General features: G+C 35.6%; 1 protein-coding gene across 7 annotated transcripts in view; it reads right to left on the reverse strand.

The window, feature by feature from the left end:
- The window catches only part of CWC27 (CWC27 spliceosome associated cyclophilin), a 283204-nt gene that overhangs the window by 188924 nt on the left and 75305 nt on the right, over nucleotides 1-18975 (reverse strand). Inside the window, exon 11 of one of the 7 annotated variants that reach the window (XM_015459058.3) lies at nucleotides 17394-17528. Coding sequence (XP_015314544.1) covers nucleotides 17477-17528 — 52 coding nt within the window. The 3' untranslated portion in view covers nucleotides 17394-17476. 7 annotated transcript variants of the gene reach the window in all.

Consider the following 18975-nt stretch of genomic DNA (forward strand, 5'->3'; position numbering starts at 1 on the left):
AACATCTTTCAGTATAAAGGGGTTGGAGACAATGCCATAATATCATAGTCTCTAGTTTCTTTGCCTACAAGTTCATTAGCCCGTTGCCCTCAAGGATGGGTAATAGGACCCATATAATTCCAAGTCATTTTCTCTTAAAATAGAGTTCAAAATGTTCTGATTAGAAGTTCAAAGGAATGTTAATTCATTTGAAATCATTTATAATTTTAGGTTTTCCTTCTATTTGGCAAGGCAAGCCTTTAATCACCAACAGGGTTTTTTCTTCAGACTCTGAAACTCCATTTGGCTCTTTTGTCCTTCCTCCAAGTAGCTCCCAGGTATCTATAAATGCTGTCAGCAAAGTGCTTTAGCCCAAAGGTTGTGACAAAAGCACAGTATCTTATTAGGAGCCATTTGCTTCATTTTCGTTTGTGTTGGAGATTTTAGGTGTTCAGCACTTACACAATCTAAAGTGATTAAGAGGATTTTTATCACTGTGATCATTGGGTTCATTTGTGTAAACAAGAACCAATACTAGGCATTAGTTTGCAGCCCATCTAAATTACTGAAGCACTCTAACCAATTACTTTTGCATTCCACTCTAAGGAAATCTCCTGTATTTCAGTACTAGTGAAAGTTTACTTAAGGAATTTAAAAAAGTAATTTAGGTAACATTATCATGTCTTCAAAATTATTCTGATGGACTATGCTGTCTAAACTATATTGATAGACTGTGCCATATACCAAAATAATTGCTTATAAACTTTTTGAAAAGTCTACCTTCATGTACTTAATTGAAATTCTATTAGTTTCTAAAAGGGTTGAAATTTACCTGAAAAGGGAAATAAAAATAAATTCAATAAATTAAATGCAATTAAATTCATATAATTAAAATTTACGTTTCTCAAAAATTTTCCAGTAAATTTTCTTTAAAAGAAGAAAAATCTATATAGGTACTTGAATGGCTACAACTACGTTTCCATTTTGATTTTCCAGTGCTATAAAAAGTTCTGCTAATATTGAGAAAGAGACAAGCAACTAATTTCCCTTGTAAAACACCTGTGACCTTTCTCAAATCAAAATCTATGAGTTCCTTTCATTTTCAACCTAGAAAACAAGGTTCTTCTCTTCTGACAGAATTCCTTACTGGGATAAAGGGTAAAAAGAAGACTGATTCCTGACATAGTTCTCCTAGAATAGATGTCACTAATGGAGTCTGTTTGAGACTAAACTTGCAAATGAAATGTCTTTGTACTTTAAAATGTTTCAATATTGTTTATTTAGTGCTAAGATGCTAAAAAGAATGTTCTCTTATAAAAGTAGCAAAACTTTGATTCTGTTTTCTCTTGCACACAAAGCTATCTTCAACTTTTTTTATTGTGCTGAATTTGGAAGTCTATACAAGGCTCTCTTTGTTTCCTGATAATATGTAGTAGTGGTCTTTCAAGAATCACAAAATAAATGAAAACAGCAGAAGCGTTAAAAAATCTTAGCAAGCTTCAGAGTTCTCATCGAAGAAGTAAAACTAACGTCTGGCAATAATATTTACTCTCTTCCTTTTTACTGACATATACAACTGACCGCCAATAGATGGAGGTTTTCTAAGAAATATCACCTCATAGAAACATGGATTCATCAAATAATTTCTGTACAAGACTTTGAAAAACTAAACTTCATAACATTAACATTAATGGAAATTGTTCTCATGTAAATGATCCCTTTAAAGTGAACCATTACAAAGAACTTGATGATTGAGATAGGGTTTATTGGCAAAGGCATTTTGGGATTAGGATTTGAGAAACTATACTAGAACTCAGCACCTGCTATGCGAAGGAGTTGTAGATTTAATTCTGTTGGCTGTTGGGAGCCATTAAAGAAATATGATCAAGGGGAGCTGACAGGACTAGAACTGTGTTTTAGGAAAAGTCACTCCATCAACACAGTAAAGGCCAGATGGAAGACTGAAGGCAGAGAAGCCAGCTAACTGCAATAATATAAGCCAAGGGCCAGCAGTATTTCTGTAAAGGACCAGATAGTAAATATTTTTGGCTTTATAGGCCACATGGTCTTGATCACAAGTACTCAACTCTGCCCTTGTGGTGTAAAGGCAGCAACAGACAAAATGTAAACAAATGAGTGTGGCTGTGTTCTATTAAACCTTCTGCCAACTAAAGAACGTCGCTAGCCATCCGCTCTGCAGGGGTTGAGTCACTAGCCAGTGCAGTCGCTGACCTTCAACACACCCTGGAAGGAGTTCAGGGTGGAGATCAGGAATGAGGTACTCTGTGCTCTGGTAAAACTGGCAAAACAGGCCTTCAGATAGTTAGATATTTTCAGGAGAAAATTTTGTGAGTTAAATTTCTTGCATCCTCCCATATTTAGAAAAGCACTAAGATCATTAACAGAGGTATCTGTGCCTCATGACTAGCAGAAACCTTTTACTGAGATGTATTTGGTTGCACGCATCCCTTTGCCAAAACCACATATATGCTGACCTCCCGCCTTACTTCTTCGGAGCAGTTCCTCAGACCTATCTGAGAGGCTGTCTCCTGGGATACAGTCCTCAGTAAGTCCTCAGTATAAATAAAACTCACAGCTCTCAAATTGTGTGTTTTTTATTTCAGTCAACACTTTCAGAAACAGGTGACTCACAAATAAGTGGCAGGATGGATTTAGTCTGTAAGCTGTAAATTTGCCAATCTCTGTTCTAAGTAAAAAATAAAAACTAGAACTTGGCAAGTACAGTGGCAATGAAGACATAAAGAAATCAATCTTAAGGATTTAAGTAGAAGATCTGGTGGGTTTTAGAGACTGACTAGATGTAGAGATAGATATGAGAGGAATAAGAGTCTAGGATGACATCCAAATTTCTAGTTTGGTCATCTAGATGGGTAAGAACATAGTCACTGAGAGAGGGAATCTAGGATGGGAAGTAAATGTGGTAAGAATTACTGCCATTGTGCTGCTTTATATTACGCCTCCAAAGGTCTGTATAGTCAAAGCTATGGTTTTTCCAGTAGTCATGTACGGATGTGAGAGTTAGACCATAAAGAAGGCTGAGCACCGAAGAACTAATGTTTTTGAACTGTGGTGCTGGAGAAGACTCTTGAGAGTCTCTTGCACTGCAAGGAGATAAAATCAGTCAATCCTAAAGGAAATTGGCCCTGAATATTCATTGGAAGGACTGATGCTGAAGCTCCAATACTTAGGCCACCTGATGAGAAGAGCTGACTCATTGGAAAAAGACCCTGATGCTGAAAAAGACTGAGGGCAGGAGGAGAAGGGGATGACAGAGGATGAGATGGTTGGATGGTATCACCAACTCAAGACATAAGTTTGAGCAAACTCCGAGAGACAGCGAAGGACAGGGAAGCCTGGCATGCTGTAGTCCATGGGGTTACAAAGAGTTGGATGTGACTTAGCAACTCAACTGATCAACAAGAACACTATGGCCAAAAGAACCATTCTCCAACATAAATCTGATCACGGCACTCCCCTGCTTAAAACTCAACAGCTCCCCAACAATGTATAAGTCCTTTTAGGATCTAACTCCTATCTGAAAGTGAAAGTGAAGTTGCTCAGTAGTGTCCAACTCTTTGCGACCCCATGGAATGTAGCCTGCCAGGCTCCTCCATCCATGGGATTTTCCAGGCAAGAATACTGGAGTGAGATGTATGGAGAGAATAACATGGAAACTTACATTACCATATGTAAAATAGATATGGGAGTTTGCTCTATGGCTCAGGAAACTTCAAACAGAGGCTCTGTATCAACCTAGAGGGGTGGGATGGGCAGGGAGATGGGAGGGAGGTTCAAAAGGGAGGGGTATATGTATACCTATGGCTGATTCACATTGAGGTTTGACAGAAAACAACAAAATTCTGTAAAGCAATTATCCTTCAATTAAAAAAAAAAGAAAAAGAATACTCAAGTGGGTTACCATTTCTTCCTCCAGGGAATCTTCCTGACCCAGGGATTGAACCTAGGTCTCCCTCATTGCAGGCAGACTTTTTATCATTTGAGCTACCAGAGAATCCCATCTTGTTGACAAATAATAACAAGCAATTATAGTAGCTGCCTGTTGCCTTATATAGCATACACCACTATCTTCAGCTGAAAAAAACCTGCTCCATAGAAAAACTTATAAATATTATGCCAAAATATGAACAGTTCTATATAGATGAGGAAAACTTTTTTAAACAAGTTTTTGTTTTCTGAAATGTCTTGAATTAGTACATAGTACACCCCCCCCCTTTTTTTTTAATGAAAAGTGAGAGAAAGTTAAAACACATACAAGAGCAACAAGAAAAATTCCCTTTTCTGGCAACTCCTTCTGTTAAGTCCTTTCGAATGCTCCATCTTCGCATCTATATCCTTTCAGGACAGGGCTCTGGGGCGGTGGAGTCATTCCTCCCCATCTGGCTGTTCTTCGGAACAGCCTGCAGAGTTCAGTTCTCTGCTTGGCACACTCAGTTACTTGTTCCTACCACACTAACTCCCAGACCCAGACTGGAGATTTGGCTCAGGAGGGGGTAGGCCTGAAGGGCTATGTCCCTGGCAGGGAGCTCATCTGCAGGAGTTTCCTCCCAAAAAGAATCCTGTGAGATTAGGTCTAAGAAAATCTGTAATTTGCAGTCTTCTGGCCACAGATGGCCCTGCTCAGGCAGTTACCAGGCCTCTGGTAAGAAGTGTCAGGAATCCTCTTTGACTCTATCCCCTTTGGGCACTCAGTCGGTGCCATGTCGAGTTGCCATTTCTTCTTTTACAATCAACTTTCCCCCCATCTTCTCCTTTCTATGTTCTTTTCAAGTGCTTTAATCTTTCCTTTGTATAACTGCCCCAGATTCCTAACTGATCTTTTTGCCTCCAGTCTTCTACTGCTGTAATCCATCTTATGAGTGTAGCACTCAGAAACCTTAAATAGTCCTCCAAAGAAAGCTGAAACAGTCTGCCTCAGACTGCACTCCAGACCAGCACTTCTTTCTCCAGTATTTGTCCATGAAGATAGCTGGGTCTCTCCCAGCTCCCTCACCAGACCTTGTGTTTTCCTGCTTTTGGGTATTTTCTCAAATCCCCTCCAAAAAGGAGTGGCCTGTCTTTATCCCACTCAGTTTTTTTGTATTTTTTTATTGAAGTATAATTGGTTTACAGAATTATGTTGTTTTCTGTCAAATCTCAACATGAATCGGCCATAGGTATACATATACCCCTCCCTTTTGAACCTCCCTCCTGTCTCCCTCCCCATCCCACCCCTCTAGATTGAAACAGAGCCCCTGTTTGAGTTTCCTGAGCCATACAGCAAACTCCCGTTGGCTATCTCTTTTATATATGGTAATGTAAATTTCCATGTTACTCTTTCCATATATCTCACCATCTCCTCCCCCTCCCCATGTCTATAAGTCTATTCTCTATGTCTGCTTCTCCACTGTTATCCTGTAAATAAATTCTTTAGTACCATTTTTCTGGATTCTGTATATATGTGTTAGGATACAGTATTTATCTTTCTCTTTCTGACTCACTTCACTCTGTACAGTAGCTTCTAGGTTCATCCACCTCATCAGAACTAACTCAAATGTATTCCTTTTTATGGCGGAATAATATTCTATTGTGTATATGTACCAAACCTCCTTTATCCATTCATCTGTCGATGGACATCTAGGTAGCTTTCATGTTCTAGCTATTGTAAATAGTGCTGCAATGAACAACGGGATACATGTGTCTTTTTCAATTTTGGTTTCCTCAGTATCCCACTCAGTTTTTAAGGTCCAGCTAAATGCTATCTACTCTGTTAAGCTCTCCTTGTTCACAAGAGTCAACCTGAATTCTTTCCAACACTGCCTGTATAATAATACTTCACTCCCCAACTTCTGTCTCCTATGTCACTATACTACATTTTACTATTCTACCCTCATCTTCTTCATCATTGGAATCATCACAGAGATCAACATAATTCAATGTACAGTAGATGAATGCTGAATTAATGCTTCTTCTCAACAAATGTTTTAAGGACCAAGACTTTGTCTTCACATCTCTAACCTCTGCACATCTAATTAAGGATCTGATGAAGGTACTTAATCGATATAAATACTTCACTTATTCACTCATTTAATAAGTGTTTCCTGAGCACCCAGTGTATGTCAGGCACAGAGGTCAGGAGTTCACAAAGAGGACTGAAATAAAATTATAAAAATCATCTGTGACATAGGAAGATGTGCCTGTGACACAAATCTCTTAAAATACTTGTAATTTGCTGAATGACGGGGTGATAGAAGTGTCTTATACAGGGCTCCTAAATTTCTTGGAACTTCCTGGGTGACAGGAGTATCTTTTGTTCTAATGAGGTGATTGTTAGCAGGCTAACTGGACAGCCTCAGGATAGAGGCTGGCACCAGAAAGGTCAAACCATGATTAGAAGCTTGGAACTTTCAGCTTCACCCTCCATCTTCTAGGGAGGGAGGAGGAGCTGGAGATTGAGTTAATAATCATGCTTTTGTAATGAAACCTTCACAGAAACCTCTAAACTTCAGATTTCGGAGATCCCACGGGTTGGTGAAAGCATCTATGCACTCGGAGGGTTATACCCTCTAAACTCCATGAGGACAGAGGTGCCTGTGCTCAGGACCTTCCAGATTTCATGCAATGATTATCTCCTCTGGCAGTTCACCTGTATCCTTTAAAAATCCTTTATAACAAATCAGTAAACAAAAGTATTTCCCTGAGTTCTGTGGGCTGTTACAGCAAACTACTGAACCTGAGAGAGAGGAAAAAATGTGGGCGCCTCAGATTTGTAATGAAGTTGGACTCTCTGTGGGTACTCTTCAAACCCACAACTTGCAACTAGTATCTGGAATGGGGGAACAGTCTTGTGGGACTTTAGTGTAAAAAGGCTACAGCATAAGAAAATACATGACTGGGCAAGATGGAAGTTGGGGAGTAAGCATATATGAGACCTGTGGAATGTGTGCTAAGTCGAGGTATTAAGTATCAGAACTGAATTAAATTGTAGGACACCTAGTTAGTGTTGGTGGAGAATCGCTTGCTGTGGAAAACCACACATTTGGTGTCAGAGGTGTGTGAGAAATAGTTTTTTCTTTTATGGTGCCATCTTGCATTGTTTTGAAAGGTTATTTTCCTATTGAAGAAGAGAGAGACCAGGTAGCTTCTTTTCTTCTTGAGTCAAGTTTTCATAATATGAATCATTATTTTTCAAAAATACCCTAGGCACATATGACCACATCAAATCTGAGTATAAAAGAAATTCTAAACCGAAACAAATTATTGTATAAATTTGGTCTGTTTAGATTAGTATAGTTCTATTCCCTTTCTTTGATGCAAAAAATCAAGAGCTTACTAGGTTATTTTAAGATTCAAAGTTATAAATTTCAGGTTTAATACTTAGGGGGAAGTGGGCCTTCCAGAACACTTGCAAGTAAAGAGACAGAGGACACCTGTGTATTAACTCTGATTTCGCCCTCTGAATGAGAAAATGTCCTTGCTGACACTGAGTTTGGTTCAAGAACCAGGAGTCTGGTAATTATAAACATTCCCTTAAAAGGAAGCCCACAGATGGTCAGTTTAAGTTCTTCTGGAATAGTGATGAAAATGGAATTGCTCCCAGATCGTTAGTTCTTTTAGAAGAGTGAATCTAAAAGGGTAGTGACATAGAAATAAATGAACTTGTCCTTATTCAAGGATACTACCTTGCATGTACATTGTCATAGCAACTGCTGATTCCTATTATGAGCTAAAAGAAGCTATGCTGAGATACATTACATCTGCTTCTGCCCTGACTTTACTTCTGATAAGACACTGGATCTTTGGTTAGTTAAATTAGGAACTAAAGCTAAAAAGCACACGTATATATGTTAACCTCCTGTCAATCTAAAACCCACCCAAAACACTGTACTTAATTTAGAGAAAAACTAAGACAGCTTTGACTAAATAAGTAATGTTACTTATATTACTCAGGAATAAATCAATTACATGACCAATAATAATTGCAGAGAATGATCATTTGATTAATTGAAAATAGTCCTTCTAGAACAGATAGTTCTCCTACTCAGGAAACAAAATGTACATAATTCAGGAATCTTTAGGAAAAACATAGTAAGGTGCTTTTTGAGAGACACTTCAACTTTTTAGAAATGATACCTCAAAAGAGACAGAAAATGTCTTTTGACATTAAAAATGTCTTCCAAAGGAAATACTATTAAAAGTTTTCAACTTCAAAAATACTTTGAAAGGAAAAGAGTTCCTAGAACCAGCAACAACTACTTTAGATTTTATATTTTGGAACAAGTTTAGCAAAATTACACACTAAATAAGTTGTAAAGTTGTAAAACTAAATAAGAAAGATCCCTGTGAGCAGTTTTCGGGGTTTCTGTGTTTTTTTTTTCAATGTCCAACATGGAAAAGAGTGGTAAACGGATTTTGTTAAGCCTGGATTTCTCTCTTATTGGTCTAGGCACAAGCTGTTTTGCTATACAGTAACAGATAAGACTAACATTAAACACGACTTCACTGAAATCTTTTCTGGTTTCCTTATGAAAAAGAGACTGATTAAAATCTTCTCCTGAGTTCTGAAACCAAATTTGGCAGTTCAGTAGCCAAAGTAAGCAATGGAGTCACATTAAAAACTTATCAGTGTACAAAGTTCTTTTTAAAAGTTAACTAAAATAAAGTAAGCTATTAAAGATTTTAACATCTCTAAAATACCAGTCCCAACAATCAAAAATGTAGTTACATATGACAGAGATTATAATGGTGCTGTTTTACTCCAAAGGTATTAGAATTCCCTCCTGAAATAAAGTGAGCCTCTGATATATCTACTTCTATGTAAACAAACAAAAAATAAATTAAAAAAAATTGTAAACCTTAAAAGCTAAACCTCATTCCAAAAGTGCAGAGGAAAGACAAATTTTCTGAGGCTTTCTCATTTTTACCTGGCAAAGTCTTGAGTTTGAATGACTTGAGAACTGCAATTAAGTACACCCACAACTGGCCCACTGCAGACATGAGTATTTGTTTGTAACATTTCGTGGGGATGAAGTGGCAAGCACAAAAGCCATCCTTTTGAAACTTTTCCTGGTGTATGGAAAACCTTAGTTTCTCATGTATGTAAACCAGTCCTGTAACTCAGATAAATACAGCTTTTTTAGAATAGAAACATTACGGCAGCCTTGCTTTTCCTTAGCTAAACTTAGAATATTCAATGATGGGCACATTTTCTGGGCTCCACCTTCTGCAAACAAATTTAAAAGTAGTGAAAAGCAACCAAGGCTTTACATCACAGAATAACAGATTTGGGAACAGAAGACTGGAGAAATGGTACAAATAGTACAGTTACCCTTTTGGGTGATTTAAACAGTAAGATTTATGGTCTCTTTCTAGTCTAAATTTTAAACAATGGATTTTGTCAAAGATTAGTACTAACTCTCATCAAATTAGGCTTGATGTGAATGGGCAACTCACTCCTAACCACATACTAAAAGTAAGATGATTTGCCTTATTTTTTTTTTAAAGGTCACATGTCTGGGACCACAGCAAACAGAAATACTATTAAAGGGAAAACTCCATGTGGTTCCAAGAATAGCAAAAACATCTTCACAGAGGAAACTCTTGATTAGCAATTGAATGAAAGTAAAAACATAACAGTTAAGTGAAATCTAAAAATAGAACATACCACACAATGCAATGTAAGTCCACAGCAAACAATCTGTGCTATTTGTGCCTGACTGTTTCAGATTCACTTCTTTTCTCCTTCCTGTCCATTGTCTTCTAGAACCACCAAGGAACATTAGATTACTTCAAAAGTGTAGGATTTATTTTTGAAACAAAAATGGTACCTCATTTTGAAACAAAATGGTACCTCAGCAATATTCAACCTAAGTCCTTTGCTGAAGGTTCACCAGATTCCACTATCATAAATCGATAAGAATAATATACTCTCAGTTGAATGCCTTAAATATGATAATAAAATAATTAACTTGAATATAGTATTCAAATATTTGTTAAACTGGATGTAGGATATAATTTATAAACTAGTTTGCTTAACTCAAGATGTAAATACTTAATGAGGTAATTTACTATCTATTTTCATCAAAATTAAGCTGGCAAGTTTTAAATTTTTGTTTGGGTTTGATTGTCCACATTTCAACAGTACCAAGAATTAAGATAAGCTCACAAAGAAATAAGAGATCCAGAAGCAACATATATCAGGGCAAAATAAATCTTTTTTCCTTAGGCAAGAATACAGTGAATTCATGTTGATATACGGAAGAAACCAACACAACATTGTAAAACAATTATCCTCCAGTTAAAAACAGAGTCAAAAACAAGAAAAAAAGAACACAATGGTCTCTCATTAAAATTTTTTTAAAAAATTATGCAGTCCCAAAGGGTGCCCCCAAGATATTTTTTAATGACAAAGGAAAAATAGTAATTTTATAATAGAAAACCTGAGCCATACCACCTTGATGAAATAGTTAGGGATAGTACCATCAATAAAAAGATCTATGGGTATCCTGTACTCCTAATATGACACTTTTTTATACTCTTGCTTAAAATGCATAACCTCTGGCTACTTATGAGAAAACATCAAACAAACCCACAGTGAGGGGCATTACAAAACAGTTTATCAGAACTGTTAGGTAATTAGAATAGGGAAAAGGAGTCCAAAATGGCAGTGGCTAAAAGACAAGGAAGAGAAAAGCCCACGAAAATAGAACAGAGGAAGGTCAAAGGAAGGTCCAAGGACCAGAGTGAGAACTTCAGGAAGAACAGCACTCTTGACTAAGACCAATTTGCATAGGGCAGGCCCAGGGGGAAGAAAAAAACATAAAAAGAGGAGCCAAAGGGCTCACTCTCTCTCTCCCACGGGCTGGGGCTGGGCTCTTCTCTTCGTGTCTTTGGATCAATGTGCCCTCATGCCTCAAGATGGATTTTCCTGCTATCTTCTAAATAAAATAGAGCTGTAACACTGATTTATCTAAGAGCTATAACACAGCCCATTCGAGACCAGAGAGCTATAACACAGTCTATCCAAGACCCGAGAGCTGTGACACGCCGAGGGGGCTTTAATGTCCATTGCTCCAAATCTTTGCTGTGAGGAGACAAAGAACCGAGGCGCATACACTCACCTGACAGAACCCTTCAAAAGTGTCAAGGTTATGAAAGACAAAATGAGGTAGAAGAACTCTTGAAAATTGGAGGAGGCTGAGGAGACACAGAACTAAATGCATTATGGGATTTTGGACTGGGTCTGGTAACAGAAAAGGACATTAGCAGAAAAATAAATAAAATTCAAATAATGTCTGCAGTTTAGTTTTAAAAAATAATAAATCAAAAACTTAAATCTTTAATTTTAGGCAGGGCATACAACGTCTGAGCTGTCTTCTCTGACCCTCTCTAAGCCCTGGAAGGTCAAAGCCTAAGTACACTGTAGTGGATCATGAACTATTTGTTGAATGATTACATCAAAAGTGAATTTTATCTGTGACACTGTTTTATAATGACCTGTTATGAATTTTAAGTTCCCTCTCTACTATAAGGTTCTTAATTTTTTATCTTCTATATAAAAACTAGATTTGAGACACAAAGATAAAACAGATATTTTAAATATCTGTTAAAAGTGTAAGTGGTTGAATGTCTAATTTTAAATAGAAGCCTCTTCTATTGTAAGGATAACCATAGGCTATTAGAAATTCTTGAATTGGGATTATGTTTTTCTGAATGCAAATATATTGTGTTCATATGATTTTTTTTTTTAAAAATAGGATATACCATATAGCACAGAGAATTACTGCCATTATCTTGTAATAACCTATAATGGAGTATAATCCGCAAAAATAATCACTATGCTATACACATGAAACTGCATATTATAAATCAACTATACTTCAGTAAATTAATATAAAGATATCCTATAAAACAAGTCACTAGAGAAGTCTGATTAATTTTGCTAGAGGCTAAAAATCCATAGAAGTTTAGAAGAAAAAATAAATCATTGAAAGACACTCCTATACAATGAAAAATGTTAATATAAAATCTAAGTTATACCAAAAACTGAACCATCAATTTATGGCAAACTATTCCTTCTAATAGAAATGAATCTGCATTACCTATATTTAGCAAGATAACATCATAGAGAAATATACAGCTATTTCCACTGCTAATTTACATAATGGAAAGTGGAAAAGTTTACTGTTTCCAAATCCCAAGCCAAAGCATATAATTATCTTTGCCAAACATTCAGCAATCTACAGACTCTGAATGCATAAGATATCCATAGCCAGTATGACATCTGTTTTATGGACAAGCATGTAAATGGGAAGGAGGAACACAGATTTATTTAGCCTATAATCCTTTAAAAATGTGATTTAGACTTTACATAGAAAACTGCTATTCATTCAGTAACTTTTCAAAAAGTAAATTCTTAAATTACAATATTGGAAGATGTCTACTAGTCAAAGACACAAGGTTAATATATACTAAAGAAGTTGAGTGGAAATATCCTACTGTTAGAAAAGTTTCTTCATTCTACTATTTATGTGCCTGAAAGAGTAGTGTTTTATTTATCAAAATAAATAAAATTACTACTAAATCTAAAAACCATAAGAAATTGCACATTTATTACAATGTTCTCCATTTCTGTTTTGTTAATTCAGGTTTTAAAAGAGTGTCTCTGTGCTGTTAAGAGGGGGACATATGCAGGCTCCAGAAACCTTCAGTTGTTTTGGCGGTGGGAGCTTGGGGAACTCCCAGAATTGCAAACTCTTTTCCTGTTCTACATCTGAATCCAAGGACAATCTTTAGAAACAATTCTTGCTTCACCAAATATGAAGCTTGCTTTTGGAGATGGCTCAGGGGAAAGGATTAAGAGCTTAGGTGTACACAAGTCTTGAAGCATAGTATAAGCAAATGACTGGGAAACTTTTGGACCCTAGGTATAGAATACATATGTGTCCTTGGAGTTTACGAAGAAACTTTAATTTCAATCAAAGCAAACAGCAGAAAATACAAAAAAGGGCATACATCAGTAAAAATCAAGCTAAGATATAAATGCTTGGAAATCTCTCCATTTTCCTTTCGAATGTGTCACTGCATTGAGTATTACCTTTTGGCCAGACTGAGAAGAGTGATTATCATCTAGTCTAACTTAGAGTGAAAGGCGTTTCATAGAACGCCAAAAACCAAATTATAAACATGAGGTTAAAACAAAATATAAAAGTATTCCAGACCTTTTGTAGGGTCTTAGCAAATTACATCAAAGTTGCCTTGTTTAAATAGAAAGTTCCTTTGTATTATGATATGTAGAAGAATACTAAGTTAGTAAGAGACGACGTAATAGAGCTTTATATAAGAGTTCATTTAAAGTTCGAATAAGAAAAGAACAAACGTTTGTTTCTGGCTATAAAGATGACAGAAAAAATTGTACTTATTACTCTTTTATGTAAACAGATGCAATTCGATAAATATTGAAAATTTTCAAAGAAATAATTTGATTTTACTTTCTTTAAAATTTGAATATAAATGATACAATATTATTTCCTTTAAAAAATGGCAAGGGGCAAATTTTGAGGTTGGTTCCCCAAAAAATTCACCATTGATTTTCCTCTATCTCATGTTCAGTGATACTAAACAAATTCATGTAACTGTTATTTACTATTCTAACAGAATAATTTCATTTGATGTGACTGATCATTAGCATAAAGGGTCCTGTTGGCCTCAAAAATACAGTTAAGCTAATTTTACATTTAATCAGAAGTTACAGCAGGTGTATTAAACAAATACAGGCAATCAATAGCTTGTATATTCTGGATATATGATGAATTTAAATTAAGCAAAGACTAACTTTGACTATATTCAGAGACTCAACATTTTCCTCCTACATTGTGTAGCAAAGATGACAATTAGCCTCTTAGTACAAAGCTCTGAGTGAAGGCCATAGGAAAGAGAGAATCAAAACTCTGAGTATGTCACAGAGCTAACAACTTTCAAGTAAAATCCAAGTTGCAAAAAATATATGAACTGAAAGCAAAAGCCTACATAAAGCAATACAAATGGTTGTTTAACTACAAGACTAGCCGAGCTGTACTATTGTTTAACACTGAAGGCCAAAACAATCCACCAACCCCTTTAATACCACTGAAAACACCTCTTAAGGCCACTTAAGATGCAGAAGGAATCATCTCAAGAGCACACACTGATCAACTGATATTAAGAGAATCCACTTACAGCATATAAATGGAAGCATTTACTCCTCCATGACTGCTATCAAACAATCCAAAGAACACTCTTCAAACTGAACCAATGTCAAAAAAATACATAAAGAACTGTCTCTGAGCATCTTCAGAACTAAAATGTGTCATCTATTTGGTTTAAGTATGAGGTGATTTGAAAGCAGTGAGATGAACCCGGAGTTTCCAAATATCCAGAATTAATGGAATACCTGCACAAATCTGTAAAATATGAAAATATAATTTTCAAACCCATAGGCTTACTCTATGCCAGGCAGTGGTATAAAAGCTTATATATATTAACTCATACCCTCCCACAAACCGTATAATATCACACTATTATAAATTCACTTTACAAATAAAGCTGAAGTAATTACTAGTTCTAGATCTCTAGATCTTATGGCTAGGCAAAGCCAGATGCATCTGAGTGTGCACGATGCCTTAAAACCACTACATGAGCAGTTCTCAAACTATGGTTCACAGACCTTGAAAAACTATAAAGCCATTTGAAGAGTCTGTGACCTCAAAAGTATTTTAGTAATACTAGTAAGATGTGATTTTCCCTTTCCAATGTGTTGACATCTGCTTTACTGATGGTACAAAAGTGACTGTAGGTAAAACTGCTGGAACCATGACATGAATCAAGGCAGTGGCAGCACTATGGTCTAAGTCATTGTAATACTTGTCACTGCCAGGAACTCACAGTGAAGAAAACATTTTTTAAACCAGTTTCACTTATGAATGCCCTTGATGAAACAGTAAAAATTATTAATTTTATGAAACTTCAACCCTTGAGCACAATATTTTATGTGATGAAACTCAAGTATTGCATAAAGCACTTTTTCTGCATATAGAAATGTAGCTGTTCTGAGGAAAAACATGCAGTTATTTGAATTGTGAGGTAAAACAGTTTTGTTTTTTCAAATAATATACCACTTTTATTTGAATGAACAACAGACAAACTGGTTATTCTGATCTGGGAACAAAGTGATACTTTTACTTCAAGGAAAAGGACTGAAAATGGTAAATTTGTTGACAATGATAAAATCTGAGTTTTCAAGGAAAAGAAATTGAATTTTAGAAAACTGAGAACCACACTATCACTATACTGGGAGACTCTGGAGATCAGTGATCATATTAATGAATGTGACTTTTTTTAAATTGCATGGCGAACTGTATCAACATTGGTAGATCTGCATTGACTAACTGGATCAACACTTTCCAAATAATCAATGCATAATATTAAAAAAATCATGCATGGTAAAAGATCCATTCAAGGTGCAAATTAAACCAATGGGTTTTAAAGTATAGTAGATTATGAAGGATCTACTGGTTTCACATTAACCTATAAAAAATTAATACTTCTTAAGTTTTGAAATATTATCAAAGAAGAATAACCATAATTAACTGAAAGGGCTATTAAATACTCATCTCTACTCAAACCATATATCTGTGTGAGAACATATTTTCCTCCTATAATTTAACCAAAAAAACACACAACGGACTCAGTAAAGAAGTAGACATGGGAATCCAGCTGCCCTCTATTGAGCCAGTCATTAAACAGATTTGTAAAAGTATAAAACAATTCTACTTTTCTAACTAAATTTTTTTTTTTTAATTTAGGGAAATAGGCTTTTTTTTCTAACGTGTTATTTATGTTAAAATAAAATGAAGTTGACTATTGCTATTTTAAATTTATATTAATAAATATTAAGTTCCTTGGGGTCCTCAATAAATTTTTAAGAATATAAAGGATTCTGAGACTAAAAGTTGAGAACTGCTACACAAAGCTGTACTGTCACTATTCTATGTGTGTGAGTTTCTGTGTATCCATGTACACATTAGGGGACAGAGGGAAAACAATAGCCCTTGGCTGCTCCTATATTTGCTACCCAACTTCTAGAGCTTTGTTTTGGTTGTGAAGGATGATTCTCTATTTCCCTATGGGGAAGAGCAGGAATGGACCACAAACATGAAAATAATCTTAGCAACTGTAACTCTGTAACTCAAGAAATTGTTATTCAGCATTAAAATAAAAGTAGTATTCTAAGCAGAAAGTAGTAATAGTAATTAAGAAAGCTGTGAGGGTCAAATGGCCAGCAAAACTATATAAGCACTCCTGAATATTTGAAAAAACACAAAATTAAATGTGTGATTCACAAACAGATCATATTTATAAAGTAAGGCAAATACTTACACAAGCATAACATAATGCAATATACCATATGTTCAAATCTTATCCATCTCTGAAGATCTAGCTGAGATATAAGCCTCTTAAAATATGCCCTAAAGACATCAGATGCTAAATAGATTTTAACAAAAAATAGGTGAATAAACTGATTAAAATGATTCTCCTTCCGCAGACCTGCCATTGAAATTATTGTCATGATATATTTACAATTGTGCATATGCGCCTTACATGTAGTTCTAAAGGCATTTTATAGATTTTACACATACACACTAATGCATATGTATGCAAAGTTACATATTTATCCCTTAACATCTTTGTTTCCCTAGTGGCATTCCAAGAGATCCCAAATTAAATTTCCCAAATTAAGAAAAACCAAGTACAAGTTATAGCCTGCTTCTACAGGAAAATTTTCTTCAATTCTAAATAAAAAACAAACAAAATTACAAATATGATCCATTTATGAATCAGTGAGCACGCTGACATTGAGCCAATAATTCTAAAACCGGAAAGTGACTGAATTTCCTGGACCCAACAAATAATCTAACAAAAAAAGAATGAAACATATGAGTCATAAAAGGTACAGGTGAGGCAGGTTTTTAGAAAACCCAAATCAAGACAGGTAATTTTATTAGTCATATTAACAGCTTAATTATTCTTTTGTAATCAAATTTATCTTAAACATCAGAATACTGAAAATCACACTTTCGTTTTACACCATCACTGGGATTATCACTTGCCTAATTCATAGATCCAATATTCACTCATTCTTTCACAATGGCTGAATAATTTATTATATACCAGATGCCACTGGTAGAAGTTGTGACTAGTTCCTTAGGTGGTTTCCTGGCCTTTTGCTCGCGTGTACTATTTAGGGAGTAGAGGAAAAATAATGTGAAACTTACCAGCTGCTTCCAGAATTTAACATGTTGCAGTAGTCTGGTGAGTGGTTTGGAAGCTTTCAGAGGGAAGCACATGACAAAGTATGCCAAATTGACATTCAGGCTCACTGAAACTGCGTAGGTTGTCCGTAACAAATGATCTTGATCTAGTCACTTAACCTCTCAAAGTTTTATCTGCTAAATGAGGAAGCAGACTTGTAGCTCAGCTGGTAAAGAATCCGCCTGCAACACAGGAGACCCTGGTTCAATTCCTGGGTCAGGAAGATCTGCTGGAGAAGGGATAGGTTACCCACTCCAGTATTCTTGGGCTTCCCTGGTGGCTCAGCTGGTAAAGAATCTTCCTGCAATATGGGCGACCTGGGTTCGATCCCTGGGTTGGGAAGATCCCCTGGAGAAGGGAACAGCTGCCCACTCCAGTATTCTGGCCTGGAAAATTTCATGGGGTCGCAAAGAGTTGCACGACTTTCACTTCCATGGATCCTCCAGTTTTAAACTTACAGAATTCTATTTAGGTGCTATGAACATTTGGCTTAGAACTATTGAGACAGGAGATTATATGCTTCTTAGTAGGAAAATGAAAGTAGTATAAATGACTCATCCTAGCTATTTAAAAATGTACTATACATTATTCATGTTTTCTTAAATTAAGAAACTAAACAGTAAAATGAATAGTATTCAGAAAGAATCACTTGAAAGGTTCTGAAAATATATTAGAGAATATCATTCTAAGTACAAAGTTTCTTGAAAACAGAAAAAGAAACTATTATAACTGATGTAATTTTAATGACTATGATTTACTGACTGCTTACTAATTCACCTCATCATATAACAATCTGGTAAAAAGGTATTTTAATTCCTATTTGAAAATGAAGAAACTGAGGCTCAGATTAAATAATTCATCCAAAGACACTAAATTGAATAATGGCACCACTGATATTCTAATCTGGGTCTGACTGTAAAGCAATACTCTTCCCACTGTAACAACACCATGCATTTCAATTCCCACAAATGAGTATCTTTTTTATAGTCAAGCCTTAATTGCTAATAGTAATGGGAAAAGGAACAACATGGAAAAATAAATCCCACACACACATGGTATCACACTTTATGACATGGAATGAATTCCAGCAAAACGAGTTCCGGGGCTGGGGTGAGATTCTAGATCGGATGGCTTCTTAGGCCATTTTCCAAGTCTCAAATCTAAGCAGTCTTCTTCGTTCACTGAGGCTTAAATAGGTTATCTAATGCATTTTCCCACTCAGACATAAATGTATAATTTATATACATCAATCGTAGATTAATCACAAATAATAAGCACATGATTTCAAGAAGTAATAGTGGGGATCTTCTAAGAAAAGGATCCAAAAACTTGCTGTTTTAAACCTTTCTATTTTCTTTCATTGGGTTTGTTTAAAAGAAAAACATTGAAAACTCAAAAGACTATTTTAACCCGGGCTAATAATGCTTTCTTAAAGATAGGAGAAACTTGCTCCAAAGAAAAATATACTGACATGATTTTTCATTTCCATGAATTTTTCCTGTTCCTAGGGTACAGCAACAAAATTACCACACACACACAACACACACAGTATTCTGAAAAAATTAAGTAGGACAAATCCAAGAAAATTTACCAACTAAAAATTTATTCTTTTATAATCAAGAAGAAGCT

Source organism: Bos taurus, chromosome 20 (genome assembly GCF_002263795.3).
Source record: "Bos taurus isolate L1 Dominette 01449 registration number 42190680 breed Hereford chromosome 20, ARS-UCD2.0, whole genome shotgun sequence".
Classification (NCBI taxonomy): Eukaryota; Metazoa; Chordata; class Mammalia; order Artiodactyla; family Bovidae; genus Bos; species Bos taurus.